The 20,201-nt window shown below is 42.1% G+C and overlaps 1 protein-coding gene across 2 annotated transcripts in view; it reads left to right on the top strand.

Annotated features, from left to right (window-relative positions):
• The first annotated feature begins 3,543 nt into the window (after positions 1-3,543).
• Positions 3,544-20,201, top strand: part of RHOBTB2 (Rho related BTB domain containing 2) — a 39,881-nt gene continuing 23,223 nt past the window's right edge. The window contains exons 1-2 of one of the 2 annotated variants that reach the window (XM_054998585.1): positions 3,544-3,623; positions 16,403-16,483. In XM_054998585.1, the coding sequence (XP_054854560.1) occupies positions 16,425-16,483 (59 nt within the window). In that variant the 5' untranslated portion in view covers positions 3,544-3,623; positions 16,403-16,424. Of the gene's footprint in view, positions 3,624-16,402; positions 16,484-17,394; positions 17,461-20,201 lie in introns of those variants that run through there. The other variant, XM_054998587.1, reaches the window with a different exon arrangement.

The raw sequence follows: 20,201 nt of genomic DNA, 5'->3' as shown, positions 1-20,201 counted from the left end.
CTTCATTTTCTTTACTACAAAATGTATTTTCTAAATTCAACTTTTATTTTTCCACCTTCTCCAATGGCAAAAACTAAGATACATGTGCTAAGACAGCATAGGATGTAGCAGTCTGCATCCCCCACCTCTCAATACTGCATATATTTGCAATTTTGCTTGTAGAAACTAAGGCATATGCAGGGCATTTTTTCAGCAGGAACGCGGTGGAACAGAGTTCCGGGACCTCTTGAAAATGGTCACATGGCCGGTGGCCCCACCTCCTGATCTCCAGACAGAGGGGATTTTAGATTGCCCTCCACGCCGCTCCGCTCTGTCCCCTCTGTCTGGAGATTAGGGGGCGGGGCCACCGGCCATGTGACCATTTTCTCTGAGGGCAACCCACTGAGTTCCGCCACCTCTTTTCCCAGAAAAAAAGCCCTGGGCATATGTACTTTTAAATTTCCTAAATATGCCAATCAGTACAATTTTATATGCTAAGATGTGATCAATGATGTATTTTGTGTTGTTAAAGCAGAAAATTATGTTTAGGTTTAACATGCAAGTAAGTATTGCATATATTTTGATTTTCCCTCCAAATGTCCTTTTTTCCCAGGAAAAAAACCAGAAAAAATCCACTTTTGTTCCATGGCTTCAATATTTTCTATTTTTTCTACTCTATCTGTAGCCACTAAAGACAGTCACAGAAAGTCAGGCCCCAGAGCATGGCAGTGACTAAATTAAAGGGTTAAATAACATTTGCACCTTCAGAAAACAATATGCAAGTGTGGGAAAGCACATTCCTGCCTGATCACAGCTGTCTGAACACAGGTACTTTTCAGATATAGATCAGTTCCCATCCATTTAAACGGAGATCTCCCATGGAATAGTTTCCCATTGAGTAGCAACATACCAGTTCTTCATTAGGCACTGCAGCAGTTCATCTACTCTTTCCATAACCTGGTCATTGGCCACCTTGCTGACTGTACATCTTTTGGTTCCCACTGAGTCACCATAATCTTGTACAGGTTCCCAGGCACTTAATTTGTTCCCTCTGGAATGCTCACCTCTTCTGTTCACATTGACTCACGGCCATCTTTCCTTTACTGCCACCTCCTCCTTGCCGGGATTGAATTGCACTCTTTCTTATCCTGGGCACCTGTTTACATAAATATATAACACCAGGTGTCTGAACTGGTCAGATTGTACATCTGTAATTCTGTGGCTTTTGAATGATGTGGGATATGATCTTTTAGAGAAGAACCTAGTACTCAAAGATCCAAAACCACAGGCTCATCCAAGTTCCTTGAAATACGTTCTTCTGCAAGTACAAGAACATTTCTGCTTCTTATGGTACAACAAGAGAAAATTGCTCAGAATATTGTAAAGATTGTATCTCTTGTTTTAACCATCTCTTCTCATTTCCCAGTTTTTGGGAAACTGATGTTTGTTATTTGGGTGAGGGAAGGGTGATAAACTACTTCTATCAAATCAGACCAAAAGGCTTGTAAAGCAATACGTGGTTTTGTGGAACTGTTCTACCTTTCTTTCCCTACCCTATCATATTGTGAAAATGTGCTATGCATTTGTTCTGGGTATCCTGCCTACTTTCGGTAATGTATTTGGAAATGGATTTGCTTTCATTGCATATTCAATCATTTACTTCATTTATACCCCACCTTTCTTCCCCAGTGGTGACCCAAAGCAATGTACATTATTCTCCTCTTCTCCATTTTAGCCTCACAACAACACTGTTAGGTAGGTTAGGCTAAGAATGGGCAACTGGCCAAAGGTCACTCAGCAAGCTGCCATGGCAGAGCGGGAATTAGAACCTGGATCTTTCCCACTTCAAGTCTCTAACCATGATACCGCACATGGTTATTATGACCAGCATTAAAATATCTTCATTGGTTCCTCGTTGGTTCCCATATGCATCTGAAAGTACTGATGCTGGCCTTTAAAATTACCAACAGCCTGGGATCAAGACTTGCCTGTCCACTTTGATCATTATTTGAGGCTCTGCTCTGCTGCCCCTGCGCTCATAGATTAGGTGGGTGGGGACAGGACACTCTTGAGTGGTGGTATGACACCCTACCTGTGGAACACCCTTTTCAGAAATATTCACATGGAACCCATTCCATAGCACCTGAGGAAGACTATCATTCTCTTGACCTTTCCAGTGATTAATTACATCATACTGTCTTGTTGTTTATGCAACTGCTGATTTATTTGCACTTTACTGTGCACGTTAATGGTTTCATGATGTTGTTTTATTTATTTTATATTATTTATTGCATTGCAGTTGTGAACATATTGAATGGAAAATGAGAATACAAATACTAAATATGGATGGTTTCACACGTGGTGGTCCTGAATGAAATTCAAAACATTCTAATCAATCCTGAAAGATTGGTTAGTCTTCCCACAAAGGTTTTCGTTTCTCCTTTTTATTCGCACTGTTCCCTCTCTTTCTGGAGTATGTTGCTGAGTAGTTCGGACTGTGTGTATGCCATGCTAAAAAGATTGCAGTTCTTTGCCAAGAAAAGCTTAATTTTGTGTCCTGTATAAATTATGAATAGGTTATATTATTCTGCATAATTTATTCTGGTTATAATAATCATGGAGCTGTTCAGGACATTGAAGCCAGGCGTTCCAACCACTAGAAATTTTATCCAGCTGCTCCTCCAGTTTCTAACGTTTTTGGCAAGCCTCCGCCATACTTTTTCAAGTGTACTTCACACTTGTACTTTTAGTATATTAAATCTAAAAATGTAAGGAAGTTGCAGATAGCAATCTTCATCTTTGAAGAGTGCCATCTCCCTTGTCTCTTATGCAGGAAGGAATGTCTCTTCTGATTCTGTATCCAATACCCCGTTTTTCTCAGGGCAGCAATATTTAATCAATTGATCAGGTAAATGAAACCAAATGACTAAAACAACGCAGAGTAGCATTTTTTTTAAGTCATTATTTTTAATACAAATTCTTAGATGGCAAACCTCATTTTAGAAGAGGCATATTCCAAGAGCTTTAAGAAAAACTTCTAACTTTCATTGTGTTAGATCCAAACGATGGGATTCGATTCAAAAGTGCTTTTTCCATTTAGAGGAATCCACTAAGGAAGGGGAGAAATCTAGGATGGAACCAAACCAACTAATAACATCTGCAAGAACCTTAATGTGTTAACAGCACGAATAATTGAACAAGGTTCTGTGGCACTGGATTCAACAGCGTATTTCCATAGTTTACTTATTTTTTTTCATTGTTCTCCATGGCAGTGCCCTGTCTGTAATCTCCAGCTCAGAGGGCAGAGCAGTTTGTAAATACACAAGGACATATTCCTATTAGTGGAAAATTCCTTTCTATTGAGCCTAAGCCTTAATTGTGGTTCAACAGGTTTTGGTTCCCAGCTCTTTTTTTTTCTTTCCTGCCTGTTGAAAAAAAATCAACCCTAGGGCATTTGTCAAATCACATGGGCAGATAATATAAGGATGGAGCTTACCTGCTCATACCAGATAGCATTTCCAAGGAGGAGAGAAAGATCCCGCGCCTTGTTTCTCAGATATAAAGAGAGACCTAGGAGAGCACAGAGAGCACAAAATCTTCTGTGATAAGCCAGCGAGTCCATCACCTGAGAAACTGATACACAGGTAACATCTGAGCTCTCAGTTCATTTCCGGGACTTTTTCTCTTTCTTCTGGTGCCAGCTATTCTTCTGCTAAAGGGAGCGGGAATTCTAAAAATGATGACAGTATGTGGTAGGTCTTTCTCTATGGCAAAAGAGGAATAAATTCCAGCTACAGAGTCTTGGGAATGATTTTTATCTCTTTGAATGTTTGTATGATTCTTTCTCCTGTCCAGATAGAACCTTGGAGAAGATGGGGAGTGACTTTCTCATAGATGTTTTTGTTTAACAGGAGTGCAGCATTAGTGACTGTGTAGCGCAACACAGTCACTAGGGAAGCTGATCTTTGTAGCACACAGCAAGGGTGAATTTAACTTAAATTTCTTACAGACACCATCCCTCCATGAAGTCTTGAAGCAGAAGATGGCCCTTTCTTACTGGTTTTTTGACCTCTTTCTTACTGGTACTGTGTACCATCCTGTACCTGCTTATTTTCACCCCTGCACATAGAACATGATCTGTTACTAGTACTATATTTCATTCATCACTGCTTGAGTAATTTTCTGGATGTGGCTGGGGTATTGCTTTTTCACCTAGCATGTCCAAATATGTAAAACCACCTGTCGGAATGGTTTACATGCGTACAGTGTTTCAGGAGCTGTGCGCATCTTAGAACAAAACAAATGGTATATTTCCATTAACTTTACTAGAACTAAGAAGAGGACTGTTTGATTTATGTAACTCAAGATGTTCTTACTCTTCAGAATTTTCTTCTTCCTAGTTATAATATTGCATGCAGTGCTTTGTTGGTTTAGTTTTCAATGTACATTCACATACCAGCACTGAACCAGACCCATGCACATCTAGAAATAGCTTGCTATGCTTTTTAAAAGTTTATAATGTGTGAAGTGGGCCATTTTTATACAGCCTGAAGATGTATACATGAGATGCAGCACATGAATGCAAAAAATAGGAGGTGAGAGGGGGCAAATGTCTATGTGTTAAAACATGACATAGTCCAGTTTGGAATTACAGGTTTCCAAAATCTGGAAATGTAGTAGGAGAGAGTTGCAAACTACTTGGAATAAATGTGTTGTTGCATGAAGTACACAGGTGTATATGTGTGTGCATATGCAGAAACAACCTCCAAAACAATACTGCTGTTATATCCTAAATGAACATAGTGACACTTTATGTAGAATGATTCTAGCATACACCCTTCAAAACTGAAAATCCCTATTTCATTTGCCATCGAAGCAGCATCTTCTTCTTGGCATGTACAGTAGCAAGTTTAACATTTCCTTTGCATCTGATTTTACACCAGTGTAAACAGAAGGGCAGGGAGGGAAGGCAGCATGCTATAGCCAAATCTTGTCAGATCTCGGAAGCTAAGCAGCATCTGTACTTGGATGGGAGACCACCAAGGAAGACTCTGCAGAGGAAGGCAATGGCAAACCAACTCTGCTTCTCACTTGCCTGGGATTGCCATAAGTCAGTTGTGACTTAAGGGTACTTTACACACACACATGCAGAAGGGCAGTTACACTGAAGAGGGGTGAGAAATGATGTGAGCACTCCTGGAGGCTCTCTTTCTGCCTTGTTCATTGTTGCCAGAAAGCACTCCTTGTAAACACTTTGATTAGTTTTCTTGAAGTATACAACTCTGGGCTGATGTCCTAGAAACTGGATCTCTCTCTGCAGAGAAATGCCAGGTCAGGAGATCAGTTCTTTCTCCAGCACTGCAGAGGTAATGTGAGGATTCTGTAGAAATTCAGCTTCAAGTGGCACCAAGCCTGCGTAAAAAAGGAAGCAGGGCTCTAAAATAATGAGACAGGGGGCTTATTCTGGCTGGAATGCAGTGACTTGCTGTAAGCTTAAACCACTCATCTGGACTCACTGTGTCTCACAAATATAACATGAGAACTACAGAGATTGCCGTTGAAATAGCTCCCCTTCTGCCGCATGCATAGACTTGTGTTGTTGTTTATCTTTATCTAGTCATTTAGCTGCTTCTGGTGTGCAAAGCATCCGGACACACACTGCAAACATATATTGTGAGCTGCTATAGCATAGTGGTTAAGTGGTTTGGCTGTGAATCAGCACTCTACTGGTTCACATCCCACTACTGCCATGAGCTCAGTAGGTAGCCTTGGGTAAGCCACTCCTCTCAGCCTTAGCTCCCCAGCTGTATTGTGGGGATAATAATAACACAAACTTGTTCACTACTCTGGGTGAGGCAGTAATCTATCTAGAAGAGCAGCATATAAGTGCTGCTGCTGTTGTTGTTGTTGGCTTTATCCCCATTTTAATCAACATGGTTTCCCCTTCGAAAAAACTGAGAACTGTAGTTTGCTAGTGAAAAGTTCCCTGTAGATGCCAAGTTCACCCTCTGCATAGAACTTCAGTACTCAGGGTCTCCTGTGGATAAGGAATGACTGTAGAGTAAATTTGTCCTTAGAATATTGGGATCAGAGAGGTTACTTGCCTCAAATTCCTGCCACTACATCATACTTGCTCTTGAAGTAAGTGGTGTGGGTGAGGAGATATTCTTGAAACTTGATCCGCCCGTTCACCCAATTTGCAGGCAGAAATCTCCCCTTATCTATTGCAACCTTGATTTGTTTGTCTGTGTTCACCACTTTCCAGATTAACTGTAGTATTTGACAGTCTGCTGGATTTTCTCAGGCTTGCTTCCAAGCTACGTCCTGCTCAACCACCAGCATCATGAAGTATTGGTCCTTTTCAAAAGTTTATTTACAACCAGACTCTATTTGCTATATACATAGCCCCCAACAGTTTAGGATTTTTGTTTATACCAGCTACAGAACGTACGTCGATATAGGAGGGTGTGAGGTGGCACCCATTTATATCCTTAGAGATATTCAACCATCACCCCTGGAAATACCCCTCTGCCTTATTGGGCCTCAGTTTGTACCCACTTTGAAGTGAGCTATACTCTGAAAGGCTCTGTGTAACTCAAGCCCTGCACTCTGTCTCTTTCTTCCACTAACCTAAGGAGACCAAATGAATTCAACTCATCTATTTTCCCTCAAGACCTCCTTCTCCCTTCCCCTCAACCCCCCACCCCCATAGAAATAGTTCGCCACTACTGTGTGGTTTAAGCATGTCATCTTCAACTTATCCAAGAGTCACACATGCAGGCCTAATTTAGATGGGAAGTAGCAGGCCTTGAGGTGATAGAATGGACTGTACTACTTCAGACTGCAGGTGGCAGGTTCCGTTTTTGAATGTTTACTCCATGACCTCATCCTAGGGTTGCCATTACCAACCTTCATGTGGAGCCTGGAGATCTACAAATGGCTTCTAGACTACAGAGATCAGTTCCTCTGGCGAAAATGGCTACTTTGGAGGGTGGACTGTATGGCATTATGCCCCATTGAGGTTCGTCCATCCCCCAAATCCTGCCCTTTCATGCTTCACGCTCCAAATCTCCAGGTATTTCCCAACCCAGAGTTAGCAACCTTTCATACTCCTAGGAACAGGGCCAGAACTGACAATTTGCTATCTTGTAATTAAGGTTGCCAACTCTGGGTTAGGAAATTCCTGGACATTTGGGGGTAGAGCCTGGGAGGGCAGGGTATGGGGAGGGTGGGATCTCAGCAGGCTTTAATGCCACAGAGATAGCCCTCCAAAGCAGCCATTTCCTCCAGGGAAACTGGTCTCTGTCTCTAGAGAGCAGCTATAATTCCTGCAGATCTTCAGGCCCCACCTGGAGGTTGGCAACACTACTTGTAACAGCTTCCCAAAATTTGCCATCTGAAGCCAGGTCCCCTCACTTTGTCCAACAGTAAGGATGCATGCTAAAGAACAAGCTTTTTGTTTCTCTACACAGTAGTTTCTCCACTGTTCAAAAATAATGAGGGCACTGATAACACTTATGTGCATTATGAATGCATAGTGAAAATTAATGCATTGCAAGGTACTTGCAAATGAAAAGTGTGAAGTATTACTGGTAATATTATCCTATTTTTGTGCAAATTTCCTTGGCAATAAGAAACAGAGGGTGGAAGCAGCAAGAAGCAGAAGAGAAATAATGGAATGCGCTATTAAAAGCAAAACCATGTCCAAACAAGGGGTTTTTTTCCAGTTTTTCATACAGCATCATTGGTCCTTAATACTGTATGAGGCTGTGAATACTGTATGAAGCTTGCAGTTCAGTAGGGAGTGAGGCCTCTAAATGTTTCATGCCAGCAGCTGCAGCTCCCCCCCCCTCCTGGGGTCTCTGCATTCGCTGGTCTGTGTACGTGCGCAGAAACAAGGCTCACTGGCTGAATGCGTCTATACAGTCATAATTAGCATCACTTTGTAATAAAGGTTTCTTCTTGAGTTCCTGCTTCTACACCAAGCAGAGTTCTGCCACTCTTAGACAAAAAGCTGGGGCTGGTTTTCTGGTGAAGATGAACGAAGGGAAGCACCGTGGTGTGAACTGTATGACTAGAAAAGGTTATGTATGGTATGCAGAATGACCTTGGGCAGAGATGTCAAGCTTTACTAGGATCTCTTCCCTTCCTGTCTCCAAATATTGTTTCAGGGCTGCAGCCATAATTTTTTAACAAAATAAGAATATAAGAACCTGCTGAAAGGGATCAAGAATCCTTCAACTCCAGTGTTCTGTTTCCGGATGTGGCCTGTGGGATGCTTCCAGGAGATAACAGAGCAAAAGGGAGAATAGCATTCAGCTGCTGTTTGTTTCCCAAAACTACTGTTCAGAGGAAGATTACCTCTGTACATGGGAGATTTTTTTTTAACTTATCACTGCTAACTGTTGTTGATAGACATTTCGTCCATGAATCTGTCTAATGTTAACTCATCCTCAAATATCTACAGCAGTTCTACCTGAATTCCATTTCAAAGTCACTGTGAAATAAAGATAATACAGGCACATTACCTCGGCATGATTTGTGGGGCTGGGGCAGCTTGCCTTCCTCACCAGCAAAGTGATAGGGGCAGAATGCACTAACACGATGCATACCACTGAATCCCTCCTATGTCCCACTGTTCTCCACCATTACAACACCATGGTAAATGCATAGGGAAGGCTCTCTTTACAAAAAAAGTTGAGGGATTTTTTTTCCTTTTTGGGATTTTAAATAGGATACTGAGATACAGCACTGAGATACTAGACCCTGCCCTTCTCTGTTTCTTCCAGTGAAAGGGAAGGATCAATGAGATCCCATTGATCACAGAGTAGGACTTTCCTGCTTCCCCTCTCACTAAGCCCTTTTGTTCCTGGAAATCAGCAGATCCTCAGGAGCAGAATAGGGGCAAAGCAGAGATCTCAGGCTGGAATGGGAAATGGGTGAAAACGGCTTGCCTTTCTGTCTTTAGAATGTTGTGGCAGGATAAAAGACACTATTTATAGATAGCCTTAGTTTCAAATATTAAGCCCGATTGCCATTTAAATATTTGAGGAAAATCCTTCTTAGTGCTCAACCATTCCTTAGAGACCAGCCCATGCAACAAAATAATGCGGCTCTTTCAAAATTATGTAACCATCTGAATTGTGACATGCAAAAAGCAGAAGGGACCAGAAGTACACCGTGACAGCACTGCCTCTTGATTACATAACCAGTACCATTTCCTGAATAGTTTATTTGAGATGTGACGGCAGGGACATCAGGTGTGTTGTCTCATAGCCTTGTACACTGTGGATCATTCCCTGCCACTGACTGCTCCCTTGAGCATTGTATCACCTGATACTGATACTGCTTACACTCTTGGCTAAGAAACATACACACACAATGCAGCCTATGTGATTATTACCTGGTTTAAGCTCAGATTTTACCTACTGATTATGTAAATAAGGGCTGGGGGTGGGTGGGTATCTTCCCACTTATCTGCCGCACCCTTCCTCCAAGAAGCTGACGGAGCAGTATTACAACTTCACTATAGGCTTACAAGGCTGGGAGATTTTGATATGCTCACAACAAACTTTATAGCTGAGCAGAGACTCCCGTATCAAAGCACAACACTATTTGGCACATAATTATTCTGGCCTTGGGAGCTCAAATCCAACTACTCCATTTTTTTTAAACAAAAGACTTTGTTTAGATCTTTGCCAAGTCAGTGACTGAAGAAGGTAAGAGTAGAAGTGCCATGTCCCCCGCCCTAAGCTTCCAACCTCTATAACTCAGGGCTCTTGAGGGAGGCCAGCACATTCATCCCGCATCCCTTTCCCTCCTGTTGAGGAGCAATGGCTCCCTCCACTGCCCTCTTCCCCCCTTGATAGAGAATGTAAGCACATTAACAAGTGCTCTATGCCATCAGCAACTGCCTCACTTTCAAGCCTCCTTAGGCCAGCATCTCCCAATAGTTTGCTAAATCACAGGCTGTGGGTTGTATGTCTAAATGTTCTGCACTGAGCAAATAGAAAGCATTACACCTAAATGCAAGATCCCCCCTCCCACTTTACTAAAAAACAAACCCTCTCTGCAGATAGAAAACAAATTTGTCAAGAAGGGCTCAGCTTAATTCCTGCAAACAAGTAGAACCATTCAAACATGGCACACACACCCCACCTTTCACCTGAAGTGGTACAATCCAAAAAATGCAATGTGGTGTGCGTGCTTTAAAAAGGTAACTCCATTCAGAATCATCTGCCCTAGAAAATGTTGGATAAAGGAGATGATACTGGGCCAGGATTTGTGATTTTGCAAAGCGCTTGCTTGGTAATTTCATTGCTTGTCATCACTGAGTGGATACTAAATTCATAAAGATAGTTTCAAGTGAGTAGCCTTGTTGGTCTGTAGCTAGGGTTGCCAACCTCCAGGTGGTGGCTGGATAATTTCAACTGATCTCCAGGTGACAAAGATCGGCTTCCCTGGAGAAAATGGCTGCCTTGGAAGGCAGACTCTATGGCATTATACAGCAATGAAGCTGGTCCCTTCCCCAAACCCCACCCTCTCCAGACTCCACCTCCAAGTTCTCCAGGATTGTCCCTACCTGGAGCTGGCAATCCTATCTGCTGTAGAAGAGCAAGATTTGGGTGCAATAGCATTTTACAGAGCAACTAGATTTCCAGGGTATGAGCTTTCGAAAAGCAAAGCTCCCTCTAGAAAGTTCATGCCCTGGAAATCTAGTTGGTCTTAAGATGCAAGTGGACCCAAATCATCCATAAAGTCCTTTTACTTTCCCACTAATCAAATCTTCCTTTCTCTCCCATCACTACACAATCTTTGATAATGTGAACAGACTGAATTAGCCTAGTGTTCAACTAGCTGTCTAGCAACAGATAGTTGGAGTTTGTGCATGTGTGGCTACTAATGCTTGTGCCATGGAGAGAACAACAGGGGACAATCTGGTTTCTTCCAGAAAGGAAAAAAACTTGAGGCTTTTATTTTAAGCATTAGTATCATACTTCCCTATGTAGCTGGAGCGGAAAAAGTGGGTTCTATTTCCTCTTGTGTAGGTAAGAAACAGAGCAGAATTCAGATCCCACAGCAAGGATGGTAACAGAAAGAGATGTATTCTCCCCATCTTCTTTTGGATACACTTTTTTAAAAAAAAAATTACCAACATTGTGTGATAGCTTTTGAATTCCAAAAGGCATCTTTCCCCCCTTTTTTGCCTAATTAAGAACGTTGTGTAGCCTACAATTCTGCATGCTATTGGACAAAAAGATGTGTTTGCCTTATTGAAGTTTGTCTTATCCTCCAAGAGGGTCACTAATACTATATGCAACAAAATGAGCATATGAAGCTACCTTATTCTTTTTATTTTTATTAAAAGCAAAAAGGAAGTACAGAAAAAAAGGGGAAGAAGAGGGAGAATCAAAAATATAAAATTGTTTGCTACAAGAGTTGTTAAAATACAAAGTGCAAAAATCATGACCTTTATCAATATTAGAGTAGTAATTAATATAATAGTTGAGCCTAATTAGTATATATTTTCCCATCTGTACTACACATACAGAATTCAAACCTATTCCTGCTTGTTATAAATAATAAAAGACTCATTTCATTACTGCTCCAACTTATCCTTTCCATTTTTAACAATAAGTTATTATTAACAATAACACTGCTTATAACTTAATGTAACAGATTATCATAGCCTTTAGTATAAATATAGAGTATTATAGAAGATTCTAACCTGTTTCTATTCCTTATCTTTAAAAAGGAGAAAAAAATCTTATTTCCCTTTTGTTTATCATTGCCTTTTACTTATAGAATCTACCTTACACTGAGCCAGACCACGGATCCATCTAGCTCAGAAATGTCTGCTTGTAACTCTCCAGGGTCTCTCTCAGAAAACAGTTTTCCCCATCATCAGCTACTTAACAAATATGGATGCCAACCTGAGATGTTCTGTATGCAAAGCATACAAATGTCTGAATGCTTTCCCATGTAAAAACAAGTCCCTGCAGAAAGAAAGTTAGCACATCTCCACCCAAGGAGACCTGTTGTGGGTAATGGCGCAGGAGAGGGCAGCAGGCATGATTTATGCCCATTATCACCTCCCAGGCCCGCAAAGCCACCAGCTGAGTCCAAGGCAAATCCCCGAGACGTGAGCAACGCCACTCGGGCTTGACTTGCTCCAAGCATGTCTGGCCAACTACAACCCTCGCTTCCCCATCCCATTTTGCATGCCAGCTCTCCGGCATCTTCTCAAGTGCTTTCTTCAGCACTCGGGCCTAAAAAGGTTGCCTTTCTCTGTCCTAGACCACCTGTTTCCCTAATGTGATGTTTGGTATTCTACTTTAAAATAACAAAGAAATGTGAGCATTTACAAAAAAAATGTGACATCCCCTCCAAACTGCAGGGGGAAACAGAATTGTCCATTCTACAGGACTTTACCACATCATCCTGCTAAATGCATAGAACCAGCCAGTACTCTTTTCACCAAGCATGTTCCTTTGAAAATGGAGGCCCTGAAAGAAAGTTAATGAAGGTTGCACTGAGCTTTCGACTATCCTAGACTTTCTGCACCACACGTTTAACCAGCTAGCTACCTTTAAAACTCAGTTCCTGGGGTTCAGCCAAAGAAACCATTTAATGTCTCTGTAGTGGAAAGTTTGGATAGTGCCAGCAGCTGCCTCCACGAATCAGGTATCAAGATTCCTGCCTGTCAGACCAGTGGCTAGATAACTTAGAAACAGTTGCTATGGCAACTAAACAGAGTAAGGCGGCGGAGGGTTGGGGGGAGCCCTTGTTCTACTCTACAACAGAATTCAAGGAAGGAAAGCGTCACTGCAAAGTACGTATGAAACAGGTCTACTTGACCTGCTTTGACCTGTGGAAAGCCGGGTTATACTTAACAACGTTAAGCTGTTCCATTCAGGACATAACACCAATATGATGGCTTACGCTGAACCAGAGTTTGGAGCTTTCAGAAACCCAACAGGAAAGCCACAGTTTAAAGCTTCTTGTCTGTTTTCATACTTGGCACCCCAGTGCCTAGGTGCAAGAATCTCCAGAAGTGGTATAACAGTTGTAACTGTGGTTTTCAACTTAGACATCATGCTAAACCAACAGCGGCATGGAAACCTTCAAGCAACGATTTCAAGATTCTATCTAGACATAAACCAGGGGTTCCCAGTGTAAATGTTGCAGCAAACTGTATCTAAGCTTCTTAACCTGTGATGATTAGAGGTGGGCATGGACTAAAAAACAGACCAAAATTTGACACAGACCAGCCCATTTTTGCATTTGCGAACTGGCGGGTCGTGGGACGCATGTTTTTCACGGACACAACGACTTTTGGGCCAGTCTGTTGGTCCATGAAACTAGACATCCCAGCACCGAGCAATCAATTCCCTAGGCAACGTAGGGGAGTCACCTGCAGACCTTCTGCTGGCTTTGGAAAACACCAATCTTAGCCCTGAGAACTTTGATAGGCAGTTCTGGCTGCCAGCCAGAGAGCAGAGCTCCCATTGTTCTCTATGAGAGCAAGCAGTATATATAACACCCAGCACTGAGCTGCGGTTTCACTTTCCAGCTGGTTACAGAGGGAGGAACTACTTGTTGTGGGAGTTTTTTTGGATTGTGCTAGAGAGAGGTGTGGGGCTTGTGCTGCTGCAAGACTCTGGGTGGGAGCAAGCTTATTGGGTTTTCTTGGCCGGGGGCTCACTCTTCTGTTTAATATTTTTTATTTCAATTCTTATTCGCTTGTGGGGTGGTAGGCTAGCTTAGGGCTCTGCCCCAACCCAGTCTCAGAGCTGCAGTAAGGCTCTGGCTGCAAGCTTATTGGGCTCCTTGAGGGCTCACTTTTCTGTCTCATTCCCCCCCACTTTCAATTCTTATTTGATTGTGGGGTGTTAGGCTAGCCTAGGGCTCTGCCAATTGCTGCAGGCCAATGCAAGTCGATTGGCGTTTGCGGTTCCTATTCTATCTACTGGAAGTCTCCTGGGGGCAGCTGTTTTAGAGGTCTGTAACAGACCTCCAAAATGCAATCTTGGACAAACTTTGAAGGTGGCTGGAGGAGAGCCTGCTGAAGACTTGCTGCGAGTTTGGCATCTCTGAGTGCAAAGGGGGTGGTCCTAGGGCCCCTGGAAGTGATGGATCACGGACCGATGAACCGGTCTGTGAATCAGGGTGGGTCCATGAAAAGTTTGTGGTCTGTGGTCCGTGAAACATGACAGACCAGGGGCTGACGGACTGTGGTTTTTTCCTGCTCCGTATCACCTCTAGTGATAATAATTCCAAGGGGGTAGCAAATTGAAACAGAAATCAAGCAGAACCTTAAAGATTAACAAAGTTTATTCCAGCACACTTACAAAAGCTTATGCTGGGATAAACCTTGTTAAACTTTAAGGTGCCACTTTATTGCTTTTTTACTTCTTTTTAACCATGATTTGACATGATGCCTAAATTGAACTTGGAGTGTGTGTGTGTATGTTTGTATGTGTCACAATTTTAGCCAAAAGAATACCAGAAGAGCCTTGAATCAGTGGTTTAATTGGGGACTTGCCTTTGTTGCTTACCAAAACTAGATGGCCATTTGAAAAGAATTTTATATGTTATCAGCTGATGATGGAAGAAACATTCCCTTGCATGTTCTCCATGGGTGGGTATATGTCAGTCTGTTATAATGGCAGGCTAGAGGTTAACTAGGGAGCATTTCTAAGCAGCTGTCACTTGGAGTTTGGTTGTTTGAAATCACCCTACAAAACAGCTAAAAGTGCCCTGTTCCTGGTTATGGTTTTGCTATTGACTTGACTAGCTTGAGAGCAGTAATTTTTGACATTGCTTCGCAAGTGAAGTTTTATGACCAAGAACCATAAAAACAAAGGAATTTCCCTGATGAATCTGATCAAGGTCCACTGAAGTCCTAGCATTCAGTCTCCAATAGTACCCATGCAGATCTCTCTGGAAATTCACCAGCAGTTTGCAAGGGTGAGGGAGTCTGTTCTTAGCATCTAGTTTTTGGAACAAACAGCAGCAAAACCAGAATGAACAAGTTATTGTCCATCCTTGTTTAAGGTCACATTCTGCTGTAATCAGGGCTTTTTTTCTGGGAAAAGAGGTGGTGGAACTCAGTGGGTTGCCCTCGGGGAGAACAGTCACATGGCTGGTGGCCCCACCCCCTGATCTCCAGAGGGAGGGGGGTTTAGATTGCCCTCCGTGCTGCTGGAGCGGCACGGAGGGCAATCTAAACTCCCCTCTCTCTGGAGATCAGGGGGCGGGGCCACCAGCCATGTGACCATTTTCAAGAGGTTCCGGAACTCTGTTCCACCGTGTTCCTGCTGAAAAAAAGCCCTGGCTGTAATGAATACCATACATTTCAGTGAAATCCTAAACAGGGTTACTCCAATCCAAGCCCATTGAAATCAATGGGCGTAGACTGGAGTAACTCTGCTTAGGATTTCACTGTTAATGATGTTTAGACTGTGTGATCTCCTTTTTGTCCAATCCGAAACCTATTGCCAACTCATTCCATTGGTGACCCCAAGTTCTAGTATTATCAGTCAGGGAGAAAAGTATCTCTGCACCATAACTTTATAGACTTCTCTGCAATTTCCTGTTATCTTATAGTATTATTTTTTTTTGCCTGTGGCTGGTTTTCAGATTCTGGTATGTGTGGTTTTGTAAAAATAGGTTTTATATAACTTTAACGATTTCTTCCTTATATTCCTTCTCTGCTTGCCTTCTTGTCAATTTACATTTGTTTTCCAAGAAGTTATACTCTTGCTTTCCCCCCTTCATTCAGGATAACCTTTTCAAGAAAGTATTTTGGCCTTTCAGAGCAGACACCCAATTATAAACTATTTATATACAACATCAGGTGCAGAACTAATTTTCTCATTAGATGAACATGTTTTTAGATTCTACTCAATATTGGCCCTAACCTGCTAACCGTACCTATTTAGTTGGTTATTTCATTAACTGGCAACTGTGTCTTTTCACTTTGTACTGGATTTGGCTTTCAGAAACATTAGTATCTTAAAACTGTAAATCCAGTAATCGGTATAACCAGATTATTATATAAATGTGCTTTGGGGATAGTGTAGAAATGTGACTTTCAAACTGAATGCCAGATGTCTTGGGAGAGGTGATGGCAACAATATGAGCTTGCTCTGAACCTTTTGCTCATTTAAAGTGTACTGTTTATTCCCAAATACTGAAGGATATGCAAGGCAGGATTGACATGGAAATAAACCCAAGTTAGCATTCTTCTGAATCTCTTATCCTTTTAAGAGGGACATATAGGACATCCCTGAATAGAAATGGTCTCATTTCATAGGTTAGGAATTGGCATATTCGGCATACTGGGGAGAAGTGAAGGAGAGGTTTACCACAAAGGCAGTTTCAAAACAGAATGACTGATCTCATTCTCCTTCCATTTCAGATCTGGTAGAGAACAGAAAGAAATGGCATTCAGAGGCAAAAACCACCTCAAGCTGAAGAAGACCAAAATGGATGCTACTTTGTGAGTATTTTGACCTAGCAGGTTTCAGTTGTTGTTGATTCTCAACAACATCAAACCACAGCTTAGTGTTGTGTGATACTGAGGAGGGGGCATTACAAACCAGAAATGTAAACGGGGTTCAAATTATGATTTGGGGGTCTCATGTGAACTTTAATGACTAATGAATTACAAATCACACCAGATGGCAGAACCACCTATGGGGCAGGTATCGTCCCGTGAAAACTAAAACACCAACATGAGCACTCCCAGACTTTTAAGGTGAATATAGTCACAGAGTGCTTCCCTAGGCCACGCTGACAGTGGAAACTACCACTCTGCCACATTATCTTTGCTGTATTGCAAAAAGAACCACCCACTGCCTTCGGTCCAATGGCAAATCTTACCCTTCAGAAACCCTGGCCTACTTTGCAAGTTGTGTTGTGTCCTCACCCCACCCCTGCTGCAAGCTACAGCACTGAGCATCTTTTTATAGATGTTACTCTTCTAGTTATATGAATCGGAGGTTTACACAGTGCAGTTCTAAGCAATTATACCCATTGATACTGATGGACTTAGAAAGGTATAACTGTGCTTAGAATTACACCATTAGACTCTAACATTGTACCTGGAAGGTATTTCTGAAGCATGAATCTGTGTTAACCAAGCTAATGTCACAGCTGGGAAGAAGGACTGTGGGTGGGTCAAATAATTTTGTGGATGGTGGCTGATACACAAAGGTAGAGGGAACTGAAATGCATTTGATTTCATGTTTTGCGCTTCTCATATTTCTGCCAAGACCATTTCTTGCTCCTCATGGGGAGAAATTGAACTTTACTCCAAGAGGATGATTTTTAACCTTCCTACACCAAGGTGACTCAGAACAGTTCGTTATATATTGACAAATATCTAGTATTTCACACCAGCTTGTCAAGAGAGAACTAAACTGTAAAGCTTCCTACCAGACTCTAGGCTGTAACTTCCAGCGACAATCGTAAGAGGTTGGTTGAACTTTATGGTGTTTGCTGATACCTGTTTATTTAGTCAGGCATACAGTACTGTCCAAGGGGTTCTTGGGAATAAATTGCAGCAGTGGGGGTAAGGAACACAGTTGATAAAACAAAGTGAAGAAGAGCTGGCATTCAACAGGGGCACAGAGGATTTTGAATAATGTAGAATGTTGTGCTGAAATTCTTCAAAGTTGGAAAACCTGGTTTATTAGGGCCTCCAGCCACTGAAACAGATTTCAGATAGCGCTGGCTAGAGGATTCTGAGCAATGAAGAAAGTGACAGAGGGGCTAGGGAAATGCTGTGTGGGATTCCGGGAAAATCAGTGAATAAACAGAATACCTAAAAGATTCTATTTGAATATTCGTGGAAGTGAACTCGCAACAAATACAATAGAGAATTATAAGGAAGAGTTTGGGTGCTGCTATGTACGTGACAGAGCTGGAGGCAATGTAAATGCTAGAGAACAACTGTGTGTGTGAACGTATACACAGAAGAATCAGAAAAATCATGGAATTCCTAAGCAAAAGGTTTTTCTCTCAAATTCTTCTTCCCAGGTCCTGCCCGTGTGGAGACATGTGCCCCCTCGGCACACCTCCCTAGTTTTGATCCCATGGTCGCTGCAGCCCTTACACAAAGGATCCTGCATATAGACTAGGGAGTTATTTGCTTGGAGTAAGGGTGATTATGAAGAGGCGCAGATGGGAGTTGTTTTGGATAAGTTCAAGAGGCTTATATCAGGGGGGTAGGAGAACAGGGAACAACCTGCATTTTAATTACAGCTTTGGTAAAGCAGAAGGCTTTAGGGGTAGGGATTTAGGCTGGTGCTTTTGGTTGAATCCAGGTTATTGTTATTGTTTATGCTTATAGCAGAAGCTGTTGTATGAGTGCCTTTGGAATATGTGTGGCTTCTCTTTCCGCTTAGCCACATGTCAGCTTGTTCAGAGCCGCAGGGAAATGGTAGGATGGGGAGCTTATTTTGGTGAATTCTATGTCAGTAAAAGGAATTGGAGCAGGAGCAGCCAGTGGGTCTACTTTAGGGCTCACCTTGTACTTTTAACAAAGGAGAATTCTGGCAGGCGCAGTTTTTGTCAGGCAAACTCTGCCTCCACAAGAGGCTCAGTTTAGCCGGTTCTTTTGCTACTGAATTTTGGACCGTTCACCTTTACCCATGTGACAACTCTGAAATTGCTTAAACTCACATTGCTTTAGTAACACAAACAATTATAATCACGTGAAATCATTTGTGGCACCAACTGAACTTTTTTAAAAAGTCGTTGCCATTTCCTCTTTTTATTCTTCATGAGTGATAATTAAAACACTCCCTCCCCTCTCCTGCCTTTGTTCTCCCAGCATGATTTGCTAACTCATCCCTCTTGATTACATAAGATGGTAAAAATTTCACAACTTGAACGTAAGCATGTTTATTCAATTCAATGGAACTTCCTTCCAGGAAAATATGCTTTGAATAGCAGCTCGGCTGGATATCATGCATGTAAGCACCATTGACTTGAATAGGACTCAACTCCCAAGACATTTTTCACAGGTTTGCTCCCTTAAAGTTTCAAGAGCCCTTAATCTTCTTTGTTCATTTTAAAAGGAGGAAAAAAAACTTTTAGCAGCCAAGGTCCATGAAACCCCACCTCAGATAGACTCCGAAAACATGATGGGGCCAGTTACATCCCATCTCAAATCCTATTCATTTGGGAGAGTCATAAGAAATGGGTGGAAGGCCTAATTTAGCTGGCAAACCTAACCACCCCCCTTGTCTAGTTTGTCTCTTATCTCGTTGCTATATACGTCTGCTTACCTCTCCATCCATCCTCCGTTTTTAACAGATTTGTCTCCATGGTAACATCCACAAGGACTTCATAATATTTTCTAAGGTTTCTTCATGTGGTACATTTTTAATGGATATACATTTACATGCCCGTGTTGTATACTCATTAAAAGCTCTTTGTGTCCAACAGGCGATTAAAAATAAACATGCACACACTTTGAATGTTATTGTATGAGCAGGTACAGGGGCTCTTAATGAGTATCCATTTACAGTGTAATGTGTGAAGCAGTGCCAAGATAAATCAGATGCCAGGAAGCTTGCTGAAGACCCAAATTTAGCCATTTCTTCAACATTCGAGACTTGAAGCCACAAAATGTTATGCTATTAATTGCCCGAAGACTGGCAAGAGGCAGAACTGGGACCCCTCGGGGATCTTTTCGTTTCAGAGATTGAGACATGATTCAGGTTTGGTTTATCTGCAGAGTTAAGGCTAATAGAAGTAACAGGAGTTCCTCCTGTCTATCTAGTATATTTTTATCCTGCCCTTCCTACAAGGTGGCATACATTGTTTTCCCTTCCCCATGGTATCCTCACCGGTATTCAGAGGTAGCATTGGCATTCAGAGGTTTACTGCCCCTGCCTATGGAGGTTCTCTTTAATCATCATGGCTAATAAGATGCAGGAAGTCCCAAGTTCAGTAGCCAGCACTGTCACCTGAAAGGGTTAGGTGATGTGAAAGACCCTGAAACCAGGCCAGTCGGGGTAGACAATAGTGACCTTGATAGATGGACGGGTCTGACTTCAGTAAAAGGAGCTTTGTGTGTTCATGCTTCAAAGTACAGGGGCAGGACACGATATTTTCCTACTGGGGAAGTAGGAACCATATTGCTTAGTAACCGCCATGGCATCTTCAGTCCATTCTCTGAACCCTGAACTTTCATAGAATCTGGTTGC

This window comes from Eublepharis macularius, chromosome 14, assembly GCF_028583425.1.
Source record: "Eublepharis macularius isolate TG4126 chromosome 14, MPM_Emac_v1.0, whole genome shotgun sequence".
Classification (NCBI taxonomy): Eukaryota; Metazoa; Chordata; class Lepidosauria; order Squamata; family Eublepharidae; genus Eublepharis; species Eublepharis macularius.
The sequence above is the reverse complement of the archived record's forward strand: the minus strand, read 5'-3'. Positions and strand labels throughout refer to the sequence as shown.